We start from the raw sequence: 25,385 nt of genomic DNA on the forward strand, positions 1-25,385 counted from the left end.
GCCAGGCCTCAATCTCCGCTAATTTCAAGTTGCCGCCACTCATACCTCACCTGTCTTTCAACAACTTCTTTGCCTCCACACTTCTGCCTCGACTGACATCTCTGCCCAAACTCTTTGTCTTTAAATATGTCTGCTTGTGTCTGTATGTGTGGATGGATATGTGTGTGTGTGCGAGTGTATACCTGTCCTTTTTTCCCCCTAAGGTAAGTCTTTCCGCTCCCGGGATTGGAATGACTCCTTACCCTCTCCCTTAAAACCCACTTCCTTTCGTCTTCCCCTCTCCTTCCCTCTTTCCTGATGAGGCAACAGTTTGTTGCGAAAGCTTGAATTTTGTGTGTGTGTTTGTGTTTGTTTGTGTGTCTATCGACCTGCCAGCGCTTTTGTTCGGTAAGTCACCTCATCTTTGTGTTTATATATGAATACTATTTTTATGTTTCTAAGTCTGTAAGCTTGAGATATCAACAAAAGTGAGCAATGGCATGAATATTTACCGATGGCCTTTGAGGCACTCATCTTCAGAGCCGGTTTTTGTATTCAGTCAGCATTTGTCACCTGTGGATTTAATCTTCTTATATCTTCCAAGGTAAATGACTGAGTTCAATTCACAGTAATATATTCTACATTATAAAATATAAAATCAGCAGGGGAGTCATTGTAAGCACATTTACAGCTAGTTTTTTTTTTCTGTGCCACACACATAACGAAACAGATTGCTGTGAATTCAGTTCCTAGTTACATCCAATTTTGTTGAATATATGCTATGGAATGCTTCTTATAATGAAGAATGAACATTGCAGACAATATTGTTTGATAAATCATCTCAAAAATGTTAGTTGCTAAAATAATATAAATTATTTCAGCTGAGAAGTGCACCTGTAGGATGATTACTGAAAATTTGGAACACGACAAAGAGGTTAATGCACACACTTTAATGTAACAGAAATATTATTTATTCATTTTTGGTTGGCATTTGCAGTTACAGGGATCATACAGACATTAATGAATATTTCTTTTAGGCCTACAAGACTGACTTCATGGAGGGGGCATAGTTCCATGCAAGATGAAGTCCTGGCTGAATGTGCCAGGAACTGCTGGGATGAAGTTACTAAAGAGCACAGAAGATTCAGAATTTGTAGGAGACTGGGCAAGATGTTGTAGATACTATTTCTACAATCTCAAAGACAACTGCAGTAGCTGCTGGTAGGCTGGGTAACACAATGTCAAGTGGATGATACATCTAGTATGGATGCAGCATGCAGAGTAGACTGTTTGCCAGTGCTTGAAGAAGCATTACATGAAAGTCATAAAACTGACTTTGATACTGTAGTGGTTGCAAATGTGGCATTATACACACTGTTTTAAGTTAGCTGTGGATGCCAGTCCTTCGGGAAATGTCATCCTCCTAGGGTGTATGTGTAGTATCAAAAGCTGACAGTAATAATTTCCCGCAGATCTTTTCAAACTGTCCCAGCACACATTTTGTGCTCCTGGTATACTGGTACGAATATTTACCCACAAAAAATTCAAAGAGGACTTAAAAATACGTAATCAATTTAGTAGCTTTATTGACTACTATCCCCAAAGAGCACATGCTGATACGTGTAAAACATTTTGTCATTTAAATGGTCAAAAAGAAAAGACTGGCTCTGATCTGCATTCTTTTTTAAATAGTCGTATTACAGTAACAGACCCCAGTCATGACGTTATACTAACACTGAACTTCATCTCAAATTACTGTCAATCCAGTTTCTGCAAAAGTTTTCACTGTCCTAATATTTACCTCTGGAAATAACATTCTTTTTCCTTTGCTATTATTTCCAAAGACGTAGTGCGTGGTTTCTGAGCTTATAGCGCAATACATATTGACTCCTGCAATAAGTTGCCAGCATCAGACTTTCACAACCTTGTAGCATTATGATTACCAGTGAGTAGAGGATATACTGGACACAGTTCGAAGTCAACTGGATATGTTTCTCCTGTACTCTTGTGCTTCAACGACGATCCAACACTATTTGGCCTTGAAGTTGCAGTCCTTTTCATTTCACTCCTAAACAAAAACAACAAAAAAGCATTGAGGAAAATATGGGGAGAAAAAGATACTATAGTAGATGCCACCACCACAACCACACCCATCATTTCTCACAAATTAGTGCACTACTATAGAAAAACCACACCATTTATTGAAATGGAAGACAGTCACTAGGCAGGTTTTATTTCCAAAACACGCAACAGAACACGTATTACGATATCGATGAAGATGACAAAGATTTATTTGAGCTGCGATTAAATTAAGCTTTTATTTTTGATTGCTGTAACAAAGTTTTGTGGTGTCAGAAAGAGCAAACTATACCAATTCTGAATCACAATTTCAGACTGAGACATCAACTGCTATAATGATGACCATTAAAACATCATGCAAATTTCAAATTATGTTAGTAAAATCCTACCCCAAATCTGACAGGTCTGTGTGTAACCTAGCTTAGGTCGTTCAGAATGAAACTACAGGAAAAATGGCCAAGTTTTAATGTTATACTCTGTGACAAGAGAACCTTAGCCTACACGAGCAACTTTCTGGGACAAATAACACTGGGCAACCACCAATAATGACACACAGAAAGAAAATAAAGAGAAGCTGATTAGCTGCATGCAAAGGAAAGGAGAATACAAGAAAAGCACAACAGAAAGGACATACAGAAGGATATACAGAGGGTGGTAAATTACAAACTGTCATCTTGTCTGACAGGTTTGTGTTGTACTTTGTGAAAACTTCACCTTTTTCTTTTCCAAAAGGAATCAGTAGCGAGGTTTCCTCCAATATGTTCACACAGTCATTCTACTTCTGATAGCATTACAAAATCGTCATCTTAATCTCTCTCTTCACAATGCTCATCCAGTGTAATGCACAACCCACTAGCTTGTGAGGCAGAGAGGTGAGCCGGACCGGATGGAATTCCTGCAGCAGGTTCACGAGAGTGGGCCAGTAATTGGGCTGGCCCGAGTACGATTTTTAGGCAGTTTTCTGAGCTCATTTAGGAAAATGCTGGTATGGTCTCTCCAATTCCACCTCAGCGAATGCAATTCACAAAGAGTTAAAATACAATGACAAGCTTAACACAGTATAAATGTTTCACCAGAAGATGGCGCAACTCCCTTCCCTGTCAGAGGTTAGTGTCAGAAAGGGCATCTGGTTGCGAAGTTAAACAATAAAATAAAATTTGCCTTAGCCTGAAAAACTGGGCCACATATGAAGGGTATAAAAGCTAGTGAAAAGAGAAACAGAATCTTTCTTCACATGGTACCAACCTGGATCACAGTTTTACTTCTTCCCCTACTACTATAACTACCACTGCTCCATCACCTGAGCCACAGTTTTTCTTCTTCCTCTACTGACTATCACTGTTCCATCTCCTGCAATTTCGTAGTTTAAAAACAATAACCTGAAATATTATAATCACTCAAACAATGGACACGACCATTTAAATATATTGTGTTGGATGTTATTTAACTATAGGACCAAGTCCCTCATCCGACGAAGAAAAATACATACATACACTCCCCCCCCCCCCCCCCTCTCTCCCACACACACACACACACACACACAAATAGCCACTGTTGTATCCATGTGCTGTGGCTCCACTAATGGGGCCACAGGGCCAGTGTGTGTGTGTGTGTGTGTGTGTGTGTGTGTGTGTGTGTGTGTGTGTGTGTGTGTTTCCCCACCTGAAGGCCTCCTTTATCTGTTGTTTGATAGTTCCTTTAAATAATTATTAATTTGTTTATGTCTCAAACTGTAGTACAAGGTCAATCACAGTACTGATAAAATGCCCAGAAGTGTTTATTTAGGGTTCTTCAGCCAACTGCTGTTTAACTGACAATCTGACATTTCACCAGCATTTGTCTAAGAATTATCCTCCACTGCCATGGAGGACTAAAGTCGAGCTTACAGGCTGAGGTTACGTGTATTTGTGGTGGCACTGTTGGGGGGCCTTTGTGCAGACATTACTGGGATGTGCCTTCCCACTCACTCACCTGCAACTGTTGTCCTCTGTAAAACAGGAATCCGACATCTGCTCAGTCCGAGGCTTTGCCCTTTCTCATTCGCCGAGTTATAATGCCCTTAGATCACGACAACTTCTCTGATCAAATAGGTACAGAAACATCTTTATCACAGGCGAACTTAAGTTTCTACAAATTTTATACATTTTTCTGTATAACTTGATGTGACAAATATTTGTGATGAACAAAGGAGTGGGCATCCCACAATCGTCACTGATGAAACGGTGAGAAAAACTGAACAAACAATCAGCAGCAATAGTCAACTGACTTCAGACGAGATGAATACATTTCCAGAAATCGGCACAACTCTTCTGTTCGAAATCATTACTGGACTACTTGACTTTTGAAAACGGTGTGGGACGTGGGCACCAAAGTAATACACAGATCAACACAAGGTCCACAGAACTGCTACTTTCCAGTATTTCTCATGTGCTTCGAACTGGAAGGTGAAGAATGCCTCGACTCTATTTCAAATGGCGATAAGATGTGGGTAGCCCATTGCATCCCAAGAAAGGAAGACAATTGATGCAATAGCAACCTCTCTTCTCGCCATCAGCGAAACATCCTAGACAGAAATTGTTTCCAGAGGCTACATCTAACAATAATGTATAACTCAATTCATTCCACATAGGTGCTCCTTCATAATGGTATTTACAGAACATGAGGGGGGATTGAATTGGAGGGAGATGACGACGACAAAAATTAGGTACAGATTTCACATTAAATTTGATGATTCTACCTCACAGGGAAAGATCGACATCTGCCAACACACTCCACAAGCCACTACATGGTGCATGTTACTTTGTACTACTACTAGCTATTTCCTTTACTATTCCACTCACAAATGAAGTTAGGCAAAAACACATACACCTCTGCATGTGCCCTAATTTCTTGTATCATATCTTATCTTCATGGCCCTCATGCGAAATGTTTGTTGGTGGCAGTAGAGTAGTTCTGCAGTCAGCTGAAGGGACATTGTCTTACCTCCAAAAAATCCCATTTCAGTTCACAAAGTATCTCCGTAACCCTTCCGTACTGATCGAACCTACTGGTAACAAATACAGCAGCACATGTCTGAATAAGATGGCTTCCATTAATCTGAAATGGGGTTTCCAAAACACTCAAGCAATACTCAAGGCTGTCTTCTTCATAGATGAGCTACACTTCCTAAAACTCTTCAACTTATGTGCTCATTCCATTTCATATCACTATGCAATGTCACACCACGATATTTAACTGATATGACTATGCCAAGCAGCATGTTACTAATACTGTATACAAACACTACAGGTTTATTTTACCAACTCGCCTGCATTAACTTACATTTTTCTACATTTGGAGCAAGCTACCACTGGTCAAACCAACTAGAAATTCTGAGCAAGCCACCTTCTACCTTCCTACAGTCCTTCAATGACGACACCTTCCTTACATCACAGCATCATTAGCAAACAGCACTCTTGCAATACCCTTGTCTCTGATGAGCATTTGTCATTGGAGATAACATTCTGTGTTCTACTACTTAAGGAGTCTTTGAGCCATACAAATACCTGGGAACCTAAACTGTACATTCGTTAACAGTCCACTGTGGGGCACTGTCTCAAATGCCCAGTAGCAAAATGAAACCACTGAGAAAAGGGAAATAGTGCTGCTACAGCCTCCCAAACAGTACAGCTTCCTCTGTCTGCAGAAAATCACCACAACACTGATGGCTTGATCTCACTCAATGACAGTGTTAAAACCAAAGACTGCTTTTTCACACTTTAGCTACCACTTGCATCTTATTCCTCTCCATAAAATAAAGAACAATGGCCTTCAATCACAACTGTGATTTTATTTCAAAGCAAAATGTGTTTTTAGCCCTGGGGTCTCATCTTCATGCGCTTTGAAAGTCTACAAAGATGACCTCCTGTTTTAAACTTTCTATATAAGATACAGCTCTTGAGATCAGCATAGAATTTAAACGTTTCAACTACTGAAACTAAGGTAATGGTAACCAAGCAGCTACAAAGTCTGTATTAACAGCAAAACATTGGAGAAGCATAATTACCAGTATCTCAGTTGCAAAGTAACATGCAAAGAAGACAAGAACAGAAAAATCAGAACAAACAGCTATCAAAGAATATGTGGGCCAACTGCAAAAATATCTGAAGGGGAAATGTTGAAAGTGGTGGAAAGATGTAAGTAAGTAGTGTGGGTTTCCACACTTTGGTACGGAGCAGAATGTCGAGCTTAGAGAAAGAAAGGTCTTTGGCAATTGGAAACATCTGTAATGAAGTTACTCATATTGTGGCAGCACACCCGTGCAATCCACCACTGCAGTGTTTGTATCCGGCACCAGTGGCAGCTGGGCAAAGCGTGCGTGTTGCCATCGCCCAGAGCCAGTGATCCAGCCGGCAAATACAAATATGTTGGACCGCTGCTAGCGGGTACTCTTCCACTTGCCTCTCCTGCACCGTATGTGTTCTAGTAAAGACTTGAGGCTGTTTTGTCTCACAGGGAAACTGGTGGATCTGAATAACCTCTGTCATATGCACCAAAGATGTTGATAGCACCTCAACATATATAAAAAAGAAAGTGTAGGCAACTATCTACGCAGTCCATGTTTCACATTTTTGTTTATAGAAACAAATTCCATCTCGTAACTGACCACAAATGCCTTGTGGTTCTTTTTAGGCCGCATTTTAAGGCTTTCTGACAGGGCTGTACAAAGAGTTCAGCAGTAGGCTTTACTTTGCATTGTTTACCAGTACGAGATTCATTATCAACCCACTGTTCACCGTGTGATGCAAAAGTGCTGTAGCATTTACACACTGCTCCTGACCCAAAAGTTGACAAAATGGAAGTTATTTGTTTCCAAATCGGTGATTGTGTGCAGCAGGCACTGTTACAACAAAGTGCATACAGAAAACCACACAGTAACATCCAGTGCTCGTCAGGTGTCTCATTTTGTGTCGGAAAGTCAGTCTGACCGGCTGCCTGCTAAGGAGTCAAGCCCGCTCTGCACTGGGGCATAACCCACAGCAGGGCCTTCTGTCTGCTAGCCTGGAACTGATTCAGTGATCGAGAAGCTTGTCTGCGAGTGCAAACAGTGCTGTACCTCAGGCAGACCCCCCCTCCCTCGAACTTTTTCTCTGTGGCCCATACACTATCAGCCGCAACCACGTTGATTTTCTGGATCCTTTCTGCCATTCCAGGTGGTTAGTAACGACGGATCCGCAGTCAAAGTACCCATATGCGATGCGTACGACTTCAGGAGTCACTAATGTGCAGGCCTCAATGTAGATTTTTGCTATCAAAGGATTGCCACAGATGGTCATCTCTGATAATGACTGACAGTTTGCCTTGGTACTGTTTTGCAATTTCTACATCTGGAATGGTTTTAGTCACCTTATGCCTACGCTATTTCACTCCCCAAATCGACGGGTGAGGCGGAATGTACGGTGCGTACATTTAAGATGCGCCATTCACGATATCCAGTGGGGGATCCACTCTGGGTGCGTACCTTCAGTCGGCAACCAGTACGGGCACTGGCTACAGTTTGGGAGATGCACAGCAGGTGAATGTTCACTGTGGTCACCGGCGGGGTGACACCCTCCCGCCATCAGAATCAACTACGCCCTCGGTGGGGCACAACCTTCTACAGCCGCAACTGATGCTGTCAGAGAGCCCTCCTGCAAGTGTCGCCCCCTCCCAGGGACCAAACACCGTAGAGGCTCCTTCCCTGGATGTGCCATTGGGCATCGGCAACGTCGAGGTGGAGCCATTGCCCGATCCGGACCCTCAACCGGTGTCTGACGGCGGCTGCCTGGACGCTGCCCGTTCGTCAGAGTACTAGCCGGACATTACCCTGCTGTCACTTGTCTCTTTGGTGGAAATGTGTTTATTTTACTGGAGAAAAGTATTATCTAAATTTCTCTTTTTTGTGCAAAAACAATTTAATAAAATAACACACATATACGAATCCTGGCAAGATGGGCACCACTTCACCAAAAATATCTGCATGCACCAACTGCGGCCCAGATCATAAGATATTGTAGTTTCAGAATAAGGTACCTGATGGCGAAGAAGATAGGGTCACCTCGGATTTCTCAAAGAAAAGAAGAGGCGAGAGGAAGGTGTGTGTGTGTGTGTGTGTGTGTGTGTGTGTGTGTGTGTGTGTGTGTGTGTGTGTGTGTGTGTGTGGGGAGGGGCTGGGAGTGAGTGAGATGTGGGGCGATTGGCAATCAAACTTTACAGACTAGTAAGCAACCAGTAGAACCACACGTATACAAACATCCAGTGACATATATAATGGAAACAGATCATAACATAATACAAGAAAAAGATGTAATGTGAAGGTAGAGGTGATAAAGAGGCTTTGCTAAATACAATAAATTTTTATAGACAGTTGCAATTGTTTCATCATATTGTTATTCCTTTATTTGCAAGTATATGCAGCCTAACTTTCATATACTTATTTTGATAAACTTCAATTATAATTTTCTTGCTTCTAATAATTTTAAATTTTCTTGCACTTTGCAAAATTATAAAATATCTCAGTTCTCCAATAAATATTCTTGAAATATACAATCTGTTATTTATATATAAAAACAAAGATGAGGTGACTTACCGAACGAAAGCGCTGGCAGGTCGATAGACACACAAACAAACACAAACATACACACAAAATTCAAGCTTTCGCAACAAACTGTTGCGAAAGCTTGAATTTTGTGTGTATGTTTGTGTTTGTTTGTGTGTCTATCGACCTGCCAGCGCTTTCGTTCGGTAAGTCACCTCATCTTTGTTTTTATATACAATCTGTTATTTAATAATAGTTAGGCAAACAACTGATGGATAACTAGATTTTTTACACTGAGCAAAGACAACTGTTGAGTGCTGTTAAGGAACAAGTTTACTCCACATGCAGAGAGTGAGGAAGTAAGCAGACTTACGGTGTCACATCCTCAAACCGGTTTAGCGTGAAGTTAACAGAAAACAAGTTTTTTGTTATTCTGAGTACCCAACAACACTAGTAAGTGAGCCAGTGCAAATAGAATAGGTATAGTGAGAACTCACCCCTGCCCCAACCGTCTGGACAACTGATGTGGCGACATCAGCGACTGCCTGGCAATATTTGTTCCGCACGGTGGCAGCAACATCCTGCATGTCAAAGAAGATACACTTACAACAGCAAAACTGAGATGTGTGTATGTGTTAAAAGAAGGTTGACCTGAGAAAACTGTAAAATTATGAAGAGGCAGGTTAGATGGCCACCACATAGTACTTTTAGGGAGCGAAATCCTAAATACCACCGATATACACTCGAGAAAGTACAGTACATCCGAGATACGTGGTGTCTTCTCCATGAGCAACACACTGTGATTTTGCTGTTACCCTCTTGCCTGATCTTCCAATCACGTGAGGACTACAATTAATTTTCACAGCTTCAGCTGTTGCTCGTTGCTTTGAAAGAATCATCGTTATCATTTTGTAGCTCTCCAAGTTCACTGGGTAAAGTATGCCATGGTGTTCACAGTTGGAGCTTAGATCAGTTCCGATTCATTTAGGAGGACTTTTGTAGTTTTTCATGAACGATTCTGGACATCAAAGATCCTGCAAAAAGCAGTGTTCAGAAGCAGATAAAAAATGGCGGCCCAGTGGCAATGTCTTTAATTCTAAACGTTCCTACACACCTACATCTACAAAGATACTCTGCAAGCCACCCTACAGCACATGGTGGAGAGTACTTTGTCTTTTCCCCTCCTATTCCACTCGCAAATAGAGCGAGTGAAAAATGACTGTCTGTATGCCTCTGTACGAGTCCTAATTTCCCGTACCCTGTCTTTGTGGTCCTTACGCACTATGTATGTTGGCGACAGTAGAATTGTTTACAGTCAGCTTCAAATGCCAGCTCTCTCAATTTTCTCAATAGTGTTTCACGAAAAGAACGTCGCCTTCCCTCCACGGATTCCCATCCGAGTTCCTGAAGCATCTCCGTAACACGTGTAGTACGAATCTACCGATGACTCCAGCAGCCTGCCTCTCAACTGCTTCAGCGTCTTCCTTCAATCAGACCTGGTACACATCCAAAACACTCGAGCAGTACTCAAGAATAGGTACCATTTTGTCCTATATGAGGCCTCATTTACAGGTGTTATAGGTGAACCATACTTTCATAAAATTCTCCCAATAAGCCGAAGCTGACCAATTCCCTCCCCTACCACAGTCCTCACATGCTCGTTGCATCTCATATCACTCTGCAATGTTATGCCCAGATATTTAAAGAACCTGGCTGTGTCAGGAGGACACTAATAATACTGTATCTTAACATTACCATTTTACCGGGGGTGGTTTGAAAAGTTCTTGGAGTCACCATGAGAGGTCAGCACTAGTGCAACGCGTTGTTCACATTATATTCATTGGACTGCCTATAAACACGCGCCACGTCAGTGCTCTTGGAAGAGAACTGTGGCGGTGATGTAGCTCTGTTGTTCCCGTGTAGTGATTTGGAAAAAAAAAAAAAAAAAAAAAAAAAAAAAAAAAAAAAAAAAAAAAAATCGAGATTCGAGCAGTGATTAAGTACTTCATAAAGAAAGGTATGAAAGCAAAAGACATTCATGCCAATTTCCAGAATAAACCGGGGGACTCTGCTCCTTCATATTCAACTGTTGCTAAGCGAACAAATGAATTTACAATGGATTGGGAGAGCTTAGATGATGATCCGTGCAGTGGTTGGCCAAGATGTGTCACTGATCCAGAAATCATTGCAAAAGTGCACAAAATTGTCATGGAGGATCGCCAATTGAAAGTGTGTGAGAAATTGCTCATGTTTGCCAGACGTCATCTGAAAGGGTATATCACATTTTACTGAAGAATTAGAAATGAAAAAATTATCCGCAAGATGGATTGCCGCGACTCTAGATGCTGCATCAAAAACACACAAGAATGAACATATCGGAACAATGTTTGGCCCATTTTAGAAGAAATAGACAAGATTTTTTGTGCCAGTTTGTGACCACAGATGAAACTTGGATGCACTACTATACCCCGGAGACAAAACAACGGTTAAAGCAGTGGAAACATGCCGACTCTTCGCCACCAAAGAAAACAAAGACAATTATTTCAGCGGGAAAGGTCATGGCATCAGTGTTCTGGGGTGGGAAGGGGATTCTGTTTGTAGATTATCTCCACACTGGACACACAATTACTGGAGAATACTATGCTAACCTCATAGACAAATTGCAACAAAAGATATGTGAAAAAAGGCCAGGTTTAGCAAGGAAGTAAGTCATCTTCCATCAAAACAATGAGGGCCCACACATATGTGCCACCGCTATGGCAAAATCACATAAACTAAGGTACGAATTGTTGCCACACCCGCCTTATTCACCTGATATGACTCCATCAGACTTCCATCTCTTCCCAAAACTGAAAATTTTTCGTGGTGGACAAAGAGTCACTCCAAATGAAGAACTGATAGCCAGAGTTGACAACTATGTTGCAGGCCTGGAGGAAACTCATTTATGAGATAGGATCAAGGCACTGGAACGTCGATAGACCAAGCGTATTAATCTACAAGGAGAATACATTGAAAAATTAAAAAAAAGTTTCAGTGATTAAGTGCTTTTTTCTATTCCGTTCTGAGAACTTTTCAAATCACCCTCATATCTTGCTACTCATCCACATTAACTTACATTTTTCCACATTAGCTGGAAATTTTCTTTAAATCATCTTGTATCTTCCTACAGTCACTCAACTTCGACACCTTACCTATAGGCCAACAGTCCAAAAGCAGTTGCAAACATGTAGCAAAAAATTACTGCTACCCCAAAATATTTGTTGAGCAGGTTTCACAACAGGCTGATGTCACATACACATCTCAACTTTCTGACTTGAGACCTTACAACTGAAATCTTGCAGTGTTTCACACATTTAGGTACTTCCTCTTGCTAGTGCACAAATGAGATTTAAGTACTGCGAATCATAGCTTGAAAAGACTGTGGGTGGAAAATCTGACACGACACTATATTTGATGAACATGCTCGGTTCCACCTTTCTGGCCCGACAAATAGCCGGAGTACTGGTCCACCGAAAACCTTCAAAACTGTGCATCAAATTCTTTTGCGTGATGAAGTAATTCGAGTTCAGTGTGTAGTTTCTGGCAATCAAATTATCTGCACAACAGTTTTCGAAACCACTGCCAACACGGACAAACGGTACTCTCAGTTAAGAGATCTTGAAAAGCAGTACTGCTTTCTCTAGCAAAACAGAGCTACGTGCCACACGGCTCATCAATTGTTTTTTCATATTTGTGAAGCCTGCGCAGAAGAACACACACTGAGCAAAGTTTTGTGTATGCTTGACATATCTTCTTGTGCTTTTTATCTAAGGGGACACTTAAAAGTAAAAGTGCTTGAAAACAAACCCAAAATGACAGACCAACTGAGGGAAATCATACCAGAATGGTGAACATATCAGTAATACAGTTCTGCACGAAGAGGGTTCAATTTTGAATTCAAGAACACAAAAATGCATAAAGGTGCTATATGCCTATTTCCCCCCATGCTCCCACTTTCTACCAGTTGCTCTGATTGCACCACCAGTAAATCAAAGGCAGTGGCAGTGCAACATCTGAAATCAAACTGGGACTCGAACCCTGAGGTAATAGACGAGGTACTGGCAGAAGTTAATATGTAGGGGCAGGTTGACCCGCATGCCTGGATGGCTCGGTCAAGAGAGCCACTGCCCACTAAAGGGAAAGGTTCTGAGTTTGGGTCCTGGTTCTGGCCCATTGTTTTAATCTGTCATGACATTTTCACACGTTTGTTTTTTTTTGCCCCCCACCCAGTGGCCAGTGAACTTGGTAATGCTTCGCATTCACACATACAAAATTTCTCCTCTCCCTCCATTTCCGCCCAACTCCTTCCAACTCAGCCCCCCCCCCCATGCATCACCTCCTCCTCCTCGTCCTCTCTGCCCATCCCATCCTCCCCCTCCCTATGTCCATTTCCTCTCACTCTCTCTCTGACCTTACGCCTCATTTCTTGTTATTGCAAAAAAAACCGGAATTGGTAGTTGAATTCACTTAAAAAGAATGGGAGCTGTGAGCACCTGCTACTGCCTCACCATACAGCATGTTTGGATCCTCACACCCAATACTATATTCTCTGGAACGAATCCACATATTCTGTCACACTCCTGGCTTAAGCCTCTATTAACAAATGCCCCCTCCATCCCCCTCAATTGGCAAAATTTCACTATTTATTCCACGATTTACAACATCTTATTAGTTTTGTATCTTAATATTTTCCCTCTTTTTAGTTTTCCCATCTCCTTATCTGCTTTCCTTCTAATTCTTATTTGCACAATTCATTCCACTTCTCAATCCCTTTCCTTTCACTCACTTTAGTTGCAAAGTGCTCAACTCTGACTTCCCGATCTTCCTGACGATGTGGGGGCATCTACGTCTCCCCTCATCCTAACAACAAGTGGATCCCCCTCAAACTGGGATCCAAACGACTCCTCACTCCTTTCCGATTTTCCCTGATCCGTCCTCCTTTCCTCGGTGACAGAGTGTTCTAAAATCTAGCTAAGTTTGTCAGAACTATTTGGAAGTATGCCTCCTGAAGATGTGTACGTCTTATCCTATGTGACTGATGAGAACAACGAAGTGTACCTCACCTTGGCCTGCACGCCCCGGGTGCAGAGCTCAGGGGCCGTCTGGCAGTACTCGTTCTCCACAGTGCCACGCACACACTGGGTACCCACACTCGTCACGGGCCGGACGTCCGTCTGCACGGACGTCTTGGGCATCTGTCGTGACGCCGTGGCACCGACGGCAGGTGCCGGCTTCACTATTTGGCGAATGAGAGTATCGCAGATGAACAAGTTACTCCTTGTATCCTGTGAAACAGAATTCGGATCACATGTTACTCAATAAAAATAACAATAATTAGTGTTATAAATTATAGAGTGCAGCAATCAGTCATCCTTTTTAGATTTTATTATGCAAATCCAGATTTCAGTTAGTAGCTAGCCGTTCTCAATGTGCTATTTTTTATTCTCAATGCACGGAAGTCCCTGTTGTTCGGGTGTCAGTCACAGTTCTTTCAAAGAAGTGGGTGTTGTTATAATACAATATGTTTGTGTCTAAAATGTTTGCATATATTGTGTGGAACAAGCCTGTTCAAATAATTTTTGAATGACTGGTATAATTCTGCTTCAACTTGGACTGTACACAGCACCACAAAACAAGGTTGGAGTGTGACAATAGTACTACTCAAAGACAGGCAACTGTTCAGTTGATGTGAATTTTTGATACAGTATAGTCAGGGGTCTAACTGATACCAACACACGGTGTTCTGGGCTGTGCTACTTGCACATATGATATTTCCTTTATTTTCTTACTGCATGATTTTTATTAATTAGAACACAGTTAAGTCTCCCACAAGTCCAACCCCTGGCCCAAGTCATGGGAAATGGGCAATGGCATGAAGCAGGGGATTGCCTGTAGGAGTTAGGTACAGTGGAGACTGTGTGTATCCCGGGACCACCATGGTAACTGTGAAGGTTCTACAGGAACCCTGAAAAGTGACCTCTAATGCGGCTCTGGTGAAGCTACGATAGGCCAAGTAAGCCAGTAGTGGATTAAGATTTATACTTTCAAAAATAGAATAGGCCTCGATGACGAACTGGCTATAAACAAAGACTAAGATTTGGAACATTAAATATACAAACATTGACTGGAAAGGTGGAGGAGATGGTAGACATGATGGAAAGAAGGAAGTTAGACCTATTGGGATTAGCTGAGATGGAAATGAGAAGGAAGGATAGAACTGAGGAAAGGCCACCGACTGCACTGGAGTGGAGTGGAAATGATGAGGGTAGGACAAATGGAGTGCGAATTGTAGTAAGGATGGATTAAAAGAGGAAGTGAAGAGAATAAGTGATAGGATGATGAAGATAAAATATCACTCAAGGGGACGACCATAGGGGCAATGCAAGCATATGTGCTGTAGGTGGGCTGCTCTTCTGAGGAGAAGCAAGAGTTTTAAGAGGAAATGGAGAAGCAACTGGGAAGGAAGAACGTGATAGTAATGGGGGATTTAAATGAGCATGTTGGGAGAGAAAGACAAGGCTGCGAAAGTGTGCTTGGACCAGAGGGTTTGGGCTGCCGAAATGCGGAAGATGAAAGACTATTGGAGTTCTGTCAAAGGAATGGCTTGCTGGTTCGGAACTCTTGGTTCCGAAACGAGAGAGCTACAAGATTAACTGGTACAGTTAAGACTTAAAAGAGAAAGTCAATAGTTGACTACTTCCTGTACAATAGTGAGATGAATAGAAACATCTCTGACATTACAGCAATACCATCAGAGGTCTTGGATAGCGACCACTGTTTGCCGGTAATGAACCTGAGAGAGATTAAGGATAATAAAGGGACAGAAAACCAGGAAAGATGTACAAGGGTAGGGAAGTTGAAGGAGGAAGAAAGCAGGCTACAGTACCTGCAAGTAGTAAAGGAAAGCATCCCAAAGGATGAACCAAAAACGGCAGAAGAGGAATGGGGCAGATTCGAGGGAACATTAGTAAGCGCGGTGGAAGCAATATCTGGTGCAATAATAAAACAAAGGATATAGTACAGAAGAAGAATAGAGCCTTTAAGGTACGATTCCAAAACAGAAAGGTAGACACAACAGAAGAGTATCAAGCAAGAAAGAAAGAAGCAAAAAGAGTGGTGGCAGAGGAGAGAAGGAAGTGGATGGAACAGTGGACCAGAATGATGGAGGAGGATAGTAAAGGATAAAAAGTAAGAGGAAGAATGGTACGGCAGATTACGCCCAAACGGTGAACAAAAGCGGCCAAGATGTAGAGAATAAGTAGGAACTCAAGAATATGTGGAAGGAGTATTTTGAAGAACTTCTGAACCTGCATGGAGACCTGGATGAAGAGGAACAAGTTGAGGAGAAAAAAAAGAGGAGGAACAGCAAATAGAAAAAGACCTTACACAGGGAGAAGTGGAAGAGGAATTGGGCAAGATGAAGGGAGGGAAGTCACGAGGTCTGGAGGAGCTAAGTGTAGAGATGGTGAGAGCAGCAGGAGATGTGGGATGCAATGGTTATATCGAGTAATGAATATTGTGTGGAGACAGAAGATGATCCCAGAAGACTGGAAGAAGGGAATAATTGTCCCAATCTTTAAGAAGGGAAATAGAAGAGTGTGCAAGAACTATCGGGGGATAACACTGATGAGTCACTGCGCAAAGATTTTTGAGAAAATTTTGGAAGCACAAATTCAGACAAAATTAGAAGGAGGGATGAGAGAAGAGCAACAGGGCTTCTGGTGGATCTAATTTTTGCTGGAAGACAACTGAAGGAACAGCATTATGAATACAGAATAGATCCACTTATGACTTTCCTGGACATTGAAAAAGCATATGATAGTGTACATAGAAGCAAAGTGTGGAAAGCGGAAGTACCAGCTATGTGAAAGTGGGAGGAGAGAGATCAGCTTGGATTGAACAGAAGAATGGCTTGAGGCAGGGAAGTGCATTTTCACCATTACTCTTCACTGTAGTGATGGATGATAGAATGAGTACAGTAGCGCAATAATTGGTGAAGGAAAGATGAAATCTATGGCGTTTGCAGATGATCTGATGATTTGGGGGAATAAGGAGGGGGAAGTACTACAGCAGTTGGACGTATGGCAACAAACAGTACAAGAATGGGATGAAATGTAGTATAAGGAGAGTGAGATGATTACCACAACAAGAATGAAGGAGAGAGGAACAATTGGAATAACAATTGGTGGGGAACGATTGAGGAGAGTGGGGAGTTTCAAGTACCTAGGAAGCCTGATACAGGAAGGTGTACAAAACTACAGAGAAATACACGAGTGGGGGATAAAAGCCGAAGCATTTCGGAAGAGTGTCAGAGGCCTGATATGGAGCCCAAAACCTGGGTTATGAAAGGAAGAGAGAAAAGCAGAATACAAGCTAGTGAGATGAAATTCTTGAGGAAAAGTATTGGAGTGACAAAGATAGACAGGTTAAGAAATGAGAGGATCAGAGAGTTAATGAAGGTGGAACCATTACAGGAGGAGATAGGGAAATCAAGACTGAGATGGTACGAGCATGTTAAGCGAATGGAGAAGAGGATACCCAGGAGGATATAAGAGATGAAACTGGAAAGAAAGAGACCAAGAGACAGAGGGCTGAAAGGAGTGGAGGAATGCATCCAGAAGAAAGGAGAAGACTGGACCGAGGTGAAGATGAAGAGATAGTGGCAAGACAGCAGAACATCTACACCTACACGATTACTCTGCTACTCACAATAAAGTGCCTTCAAGCTGTCTCTCTACCGTTCCACTCTCTAATAGCATGCGGAAAAACGAGCAGTTAAATTTTTCTGTGCGACCCCTGATTTCTCTGATTTTATCACGATGATAATTTCTCCTTATGTAGTTGGGTGCCAACAGAATGTTTTCGCAATAGGAGAAGAAAACTGGTGATTGAAATTTCATGAGAAGATCCCATTGCAATGAAAAACGCCTTTGTTTTAATGATTGCCACTCCAATTCATGTATCGTGTCTGTGGCACTATCTCCCCTGTTTCACGATAATATGACACTAACTGCCCTTCTTTGTACTTTCCCGATGTCATCTGTCAGTCCCACCTGATGCAGATCCCACACCGCACAGCAATACTCCAGAACAGAGTGCACAAGTTTGGTGTAAGCAGTCTCTTTAGTGCACCTGTTGCACCTTCTAAGTGTTCTGCCAACGTATCGCAGTCTTTGGTTTGCTCTACCCACAATACTATCTATGTGATGGTTCCAATTTAGGTTATTTGTAATTGTAAGCCCTGAGTATTTAGTTGAATTTACAGCCTTCAGATTTGTGTGACTTATCGCATAATCGAAATTTAGCCGATTTCTTTTAGTACTCGTGTGAATAACTTCACATTTTTCCTTATTCAGGGTCAATTGCCTCTTATCGCACCATACAGATATCTTATCTAAATCGTTTTGATCATATGATGACTTTACGAGACGGTAAATGACAGCATCATCTGCAAAAAAATTTAAGACAGCTACTCAGATTGTCTCCTATGTCATTAATATAGATCAGGAACAATAGAGGGCCTATAACACTTCCTTGGGGAACACCAGATATTACTTCTGTTTTACTTGATTTTCTGTCAATTACTATGAACTGCGAGCTTTCTGACATGAAATCACAAATCCAGTCGCACAACTGAGGCATTACTCCATAGGCACGCAGTTTGATTAGAAGACACTTGTGAGTAACGGTGTCGAAAGCCTTCTCGAAATCTAAAAATATGGAATCAATTTGACATCCCCTGTCGACAGCACTTATAATGTCATGAGTATAAAGAGCTAGTTGTGTTTCACAAGAATGATATTTTCTGAAACCATGCTGACTGTATGTCAATAAATCGTTTTCTTCAAGGTACTTTATAATGTTCGAAAACAGTATGTTTCAAAACCCTACTGCAAATAGACGTTAGTGATAAGGCCTGTAATTCAGCATATTATTCCTTCTTCCTTTTTTGGGTATTGGTGTGACTTGAGCAATTTTCCAGTCTTTAGGTACGGATCTTTCTGTGAGCGAGTGGCTGTATATAATTGCTAAATATGGAGCTATTTTATCAGCATACTCTGAGAGGAACCTGACTGGTATACAACCTGGACTGGAGGCTTTGCCTTTATTAAGTAATTTAAGCTCCTTCGTTACACCGAGGATATCTACTTCCATGTTTCTTATCTTGGCAGTTGTTCTTGATTGGAATTCAGGAATATGTACTTCGTCTTCTTTGGTGAAGGAGTTTTGGAAAACCGTGTTTAATAACTCTGCTTTAGTGGCACTGTCATTAGTGACTTCACAGTTATTATCACGCAATGAAGATATTGATTCCGTCTTACCACTGGTGTGCTTTATGTATGACCAGAATGTCTTTGGTTTTCCTGCCAGATTTTGAGACAGAATCTCATTGTGGAAATTACTAAAAGCATCTTGCATTGAAGTACGTGCCATATTTCGAACTTCTGTAAAACTTTGCCATTCTTGGGGATTTTGCATTCTTTGAAACTCGGCATGCTTTTTTCGTTGCTTCTGCAACAACGATCTGACCCATTTTGTGTACTCAGGGGGATCAGTACCCATCACTTATTAATTTATGTGGTATATATCTGTCAATTGCTCTCGATACTATCTCTTTGAAAACGATCCACAACTTTTCTACACTTACCTGATCAGATCGGAAGGAGTGAAGACTGTCTCTTAAAAAGGCGTTACGAGCATTTTTATCAGCTTTTTTCAATAGATATGCTTTGCATTTCTTTTTGATGGTTGTAGGTGTTACGGTAGTCAGCCTATCAGCAACTGTTTTGTGGTCGCTAATCCCTGTTTTCCTCACAATACACACTATTTGTCCAGGATTATTTGTTGCTAAAAGGTGAAGTATGCTTTCACAATCATTTATGCTTCGAGTGGGCTCATGAATTAATTGTTCAAAATAGTTTTCTGAGAAAGCATTCAGTACAATTTTGGATGACGTTTTATGCCTGCTACCGGCTTTAAATGTATAATTTTTCCAGCATATCGAGGGTAGATTAAAGTCATTACTTATTTGAAATGAGACTCAAGTTTTCTTTGAACTGTTCAACAACTATATCTTCTGAGACGAGGGGTCGGTAAAACGATCCAATCAATAGTTTAGTTCGATTGTCAAGTATAACCTCCACCCATATTATTTCACACGAAGTATCTAATTCAATTCTGCTACAAGGCAAGCTACTTCTGACAGCAATAAATACTCCACCACCAACTGTATTTAATCTATTTTTTCTGAACACTGTTAAATTGTTTGAAAAAAATTCGGCTGAACTTATTTCCGGCTTTAGCCAGCTTTCTGTACCTACAACTATTTGAGATCCAGTGCTTTCTATTAGGGCTTGAAGCTCTGGTTCTTTTCCAACACAGCTACGAGAATGTAAAACTACAATACCAATTGTTTCTACAACTGCCTTAATGTGTTTTAACCTGCCCACTTTTAGACTGATGTCCCTTCTGTGGTTCCCTGAGACCATCTAACCTAAAAAATTACCCAGTCCCTTCCACACAGCCTCCGCTACCCGTGTAGCCGCCTCCTGTGTGTGGTGGACACCTGACCTATTAAGTGGAACCTGGAAACCCACCACCTGATGGTGCAAGTCAAGGAATCTGCAGCCTACACAGTCACAGAACCACCTGAGCCTCTGTTTCAGACCCTCCGCTTGGCTCTGCACCAAATGACCACAGTCGGTTCTATTGATGATGCTGCAGATGGTGAGCTACACCTTAATCTCGGAAGCAAGACTGGCAGCCTTTAACATTTCTGCTAGCCACCCGAAACCAGAAGAATCTGTTCCGATCCAAAGTGACACACGTCATTGGTACCGACATGAGCCACCATCTGCAGTTGGCTGCACCATGTACTCTTCATGGCATCTGGAAGCACTCTTTCGACATCTGGAATGACTCCCCCCCTCAGAATGCACATGGAGTGCACACTGGCTTCCTTTCCCTCCTTGGCAGTCACAGCTTCCTTCCCCTCCTCGGCAGCCATGTTCCTAAGTGGTCCAATTACGCACCTAACGCTGGAGCTCCCAACTACCAGCAAACCCACCCTCCGTGAATGCCCAGATCTCGCGGGCCGAGAAGCTTCCTCTGGAGCAGGGCGGACGACTCCATCCGGCTCAGAGACATCATCAGCCACAGATAACGCCCGAAACCTGTTCGTCAAACGAACTGGGGAGGCCCTACAACTGGCCCCTCGGAAAGTTTTTCGCTGCCTTCCAGACTTTGGAATGATCTCCCACTCGACCATGGGTGAGAGTGCAGGCAGTACTCGGGGTGATCACAGCAGTGCACTGATCGGAGGTCACGTGGGAGATGCTCGACGTCCCTCGCATCCCCGCGTTTGATCCCACACAGTGACGCCCCTCGGCAGCAGCCTCAAGCTGTGTGACGGAAGCCGAAGCAGCCCGGATCTGTGAGCGACGGGTTGCCAACTCGGCTCGTATCTGTACAAAACAGTCACAGTGACTATCTTTTATGCAGTCACTCCTGTTTGAAGCTTGTAAAAATATGCAACAAGCGATTGGTGTACTCGCCTTATTAGTAGCAGTAACAAGCGGTGCGCTCACTGACAGTCTAACCGACACCGAGCTGTTCTAACCAATCAAACAGAAGCCTGTACGATACAAAAGGAGAAGACTGGACCAAGGTGAAGACGGAGAGAGAGTGGCAAGACAGCAGAAGAAAGGAGACTGGACCCAGGTGAAGACGAAGAGAGAGTGGCAAGGCAGAAGACGATGGAGAGGCTTACGTTCCAAACCGACCCAGCCAGTAGCTGGAAACTGTCCAAGATGATGATGATGATGATGATGATGATGATGATGATGATGATGATGATGAACACAGGTAAGTAACTCATCGAGTGTTTTCCGAGAAATTATTTACAGCTAGTATTTAATCTATGTTAACCAGACTGAAAAATTCTGGATATACTCTACGTTACAATCTGCTGCCCAGTGTCAGGGAAAAACTGAAGAAAAATTATCAAATGCTCAAATGCTATACCAAAGCTTTACAACCACTGCTCACAGAATGCTGCCAGGTGGCACTGCAGGCACATAACTCAGTAAGGGAGCATATTAAAAGAGCACAGACTAACAGGCAATCATTCTAGTGACGATAAGGGCCACAAATGGAGAAATTCACCGATTTTGTAACAGTGCACTTTGTTAAGGACCGGTATCCGGGAATGATTATCTCGGAGACAAAGCCAGTCGGCTGTTTGTCTGCTACTATTGTAAGTACCTACAGAAAGTGGTCAAAGGATAACTAAACCCCAAGTACGCAACAGTTGTCAGACGTTCGCACCCCATCACACAGTGTGGACGATGAAGGCTCGTACGCTCCGTAAAGTGGGACAGGTGGCGATCTGCGGCCGATCTGAGAACAGAATACAATGCCGATGCACACACGAGTGATTCGGAGCATACAATTCGGCACAATTGTTGAACGCGGGCTCCACGGCAGACGAACCCTACACGTTCTCATTTTGATCCAACGACACCGTTAATTATGGCCGCAGCGGGTGCCACACAATAGAGACCGAACAGTGGATCGATAGAGACTCGTCATCTGGTCAGACAAATTGCAGCTCTCGTTACACAGAGCTGACGACTGTCTCCAGATATGCCACCGTCCAGGTGAAGTGCTGTTCGAAATACGTACCAAGTTACAATGTAGGCCAGTCGGGACAATACTGTGCTGAGGAGAAGGGAGAGTGAGCATTCACCTGGGCTTCGAATTGATTTGTGGTAGTAACCGTAGGCATCACGAAGCTGAGGCCGCACGAACATTACTGCCGAGCAGCCGCACCCCTTCACGCTCGACGGCTCCCCTGGCAGTGACGGCACCTTCTGGAAGGCCGACGGTGTGTGCCCCGAGACCAGACACTCGCTACAGAAGCTCGAGGAGCAAAATAGTGAACTCACACCGTGATGTCTCGGACACCAAATTTGTCTAATCTGACCCTGACAGAACACATCTGGGTCCAGCTTTGCGTGCACAAACCACCATCCTGTTATTTACAGGCATTGCGTAACATGAGTAGATATCTGGTGCCACCTACCAAAGACTTGTAAAGTCTGTTCCATGTACGACTGCTGCTATATGACCGACATCTTATCAAGTAGAAGGTCACAATGTTTCGGCTCTTTAATGTACTGTCGAGAAGATAGTGGCGACATGTGTACGACTATTGGCGGCAGCATGGCCGTCACTATTGAAGGGTGACAGTTTTTGAGTTCATGTGTGATTCTGGAGGTAGTCAGAATGGGAGAGCACTTAAAATCTGAAATGTATAATGATGCTGAAGAGTAAATGTAATTTTACAAACATTTTACCACAAAGGTTCATGACCGAATAGCATTCTTCACATAAGACACAGTCTCACTGAGCAATATATCTAAAAATTTGTACGTTATTGATATCTGCATGTGCAGTACAGAAGTTTCAGTTGTAGCTCAGTGGGTAGGTGTCACACTAAAAATTTTGAAGCTCTGAGATTTGATCCCACTTCTGTCCAAATATTTTTCGGTCATTCAACATTTCATTTGTCTCTAGCAACGAGTCGCATATGTGGAAAATGCCAATTCGTACCGAGGTTTGGTGTCCGGTTGAATTGTACAATGCCGTGTAACTGGTCGGTTAAATCGGTTCGAAGGTTGGAGGATGGCAACAACGTGTACTTGTACTGCCTCCTCCAGTACAACAATTTAGTAACCCTAACTTGATCTGGATGTACCTGATGGTGCAATAGAGTTTTATTACTAGTATTTTTGAATCACCCAGGGACGAGCAGGTTGCAGCGAGACGGAAATATTAAGCTCGGCAAGCCCTCGATGCTATTCTGGATGGGCACACTTGCCACATCTGGGTTTCACACTGCCCCATCCCTCCCACTGTCTTCGACAACATGGAACACCTTACTCTAAACACAAAAGTACGCTTCAAAAACAAAGAGACACCAGTCACGCAACCGACCGAAGTCGAGTCAAAACAGTTGCACCACTGTGTAACGTGCACGACATCCTCGTGCGAAGGTCGCCTTAGTGGAGATATGAAATTTCCGTGTTGGCACCTGTCTACAAATTTCAGGTTATGCGATTCACAGTCTATTACGATTTGAGAAATTGGTTGCTTTATATGTTGATCGTGTTCTGGCACCACTTTTGTTGCGTTATGTCTTAATATTTATAGCTATTCATTTCATTGTTTGCTACTCCAGATCACTTAGGATTGGTTACTGTCCAATTTTCTACACCAATTAGCTAGTCACATGTGCTGTAGATGAGTCCCCTTATTTCTTTTGAAATGATGTGGAATGAGTCTTCCTACAGGCTATACAAGATCTGTTCAAAAAAATTCTGGAACTTTGTCCACAAAATTTTTCTATGCTTACCTTTTGCTTATCGTGCATGGTCTCCTTCAAAGTACTCTCCTCCACAAATGATACACCACTCCCAACACAATTTCCACTTCTGGAAGCAGTCACAGCACACGCCTAACTGCACACTGTCTGCAAATTTTCTTTTATCTCATCTACTGTTGCAAATCTTTGTCCTTTCAATGGGGTTTTCCACAGTGTGTGTGTGTGTGTGTGTGGCGGGGGGGGGGGGGGGGGGGGGGGGGGGGGGGGGGGGGGGGGGGGGGGGGCCCGCAGGGGCCAGGTCTGAAGGGTATGGAGGATGAGGCAGCACAGTGATTTTGTTTTTGAATTCATGATGAACTAATCCTTCATAGTCAAAGAAAAGTATCAGCATGGCTTTGATATTTGATCTGACCTGACAAACTTTTTTGTCTTGGGTAACCTTTCCTGACCCATTGTGAAAATTGAACCTCGGTCTCAACATCATAACTGACGACTCGTGACTCAATGTCAGTTATGATTCTCTTAAGGAACATCTTGTTCCGATTTGCGCAATCCGTAAGCTCTTAACACAGTGCAATGAGAATGTCTTTCTGGTCTTGAGCCGTGGGACAATCTTGGCAGCAACGCAATGCATTCCAAGTTACTGTGTCAGAATTTCATGACATGATCAAACTGGAGTGTTACAGTCTTTTTCAATCTCTTGGACATTTAAGTCTTTGATTGACACATACAATTTCATTTACAGTCCTGAAATGAGGGTCGTTGGTAGACATCGAAAGGCGGAGTGTCGTCTTTAACTTCTGTGCAGCCATTTTTAAAGCATGTGAACCATTCGTAATACCCAGTACAGCTTAAGCATTCATTACCTTAAGATTCCTGCATCATTTGGTGTGTCTCAGTAAGGTTTACTTGAGTTCCACACAAAATTTAATGAATCCACATTGCTCCTCTGACTCTGTCATCTAGAAATTTGCAAACTATGTGACACAATGTTCTACTCAATACTGCACTGAACGACGACTTACAAACACACAACAACGAAACTTCCAGCAGTTACACATTAAACTCAGGTGTGTGCAGGGGTGTCTTTTACAGATTACTAAATAGCTCACAGGCTTCAATTTAACACTGAACATTATTACTACTACTCATGTAACCAGTGATGTGCATGTTTTTCATTAAATTTTTGCCTTTGGAATAGAAGGTGGTTTACAGATGAATTGATTTCTGGCTAGATTCAACATTTTCTTTGCTACCTGTAATGACATTTTTTGTTGCTAAGAAAATGACTGCAGGATTTTTATGGCTGCATAATGAGCTCCTTTCTGGGCCACTGACAGATTCTAA

At 42.5% G+C, this 25,385-nt stretch overlaps 1 protein-coding gene across 1 annotated transcript in view; it reads right to left on the bottom strand.

Annotated features, from left to right (window-relative positions):
• Window positions 1-927: 927 nt before the first annotated feature.
• Window positions 928-25,385, bottom strand: part of LOC124717183 — a 30,600-nt gene continuing 6,142 nt past the window's right edge. Inside the window, exons 3-5 of the mRNA XM_047243960.1 lie at window positions 13,717-13,938; window positions 9,112-9,195; window positions 928-2,047 (exon numbers count right to left, since the gene is read on the bottom strand). Of these exons, the coding sequence (XP_047099916.1) occupies window positions 2,042-2,047; window positions 9,112-9,195; window positions 13,717-13,938 (312 nt within the window). The 3' untranslated portion in view covers window positions 928-2,041. The remainder of the gene's footprint in view (window positions 2,048-9,111; window positions 9,196-13,716; window positions 13,939-25,385) is intronic.

This window comes from Schistocerca piceifrons, chromosome 9 (genome assembly GCF_021461385.2).
Source record: "Schistocerca piceifrons isolate TAMUIC-IGC-003096 chromosome 9, iqSchPice1.1, whole genome shotgun sequence".
In the NCBI taxonomy this organism is placed as follows: domain Eukaryota; kingdom Metazoa; phylum Arthropoda; class Insecta; order Orthoptera; family Acrididae; genus Schistocerca; species Schistocerca piceifrons.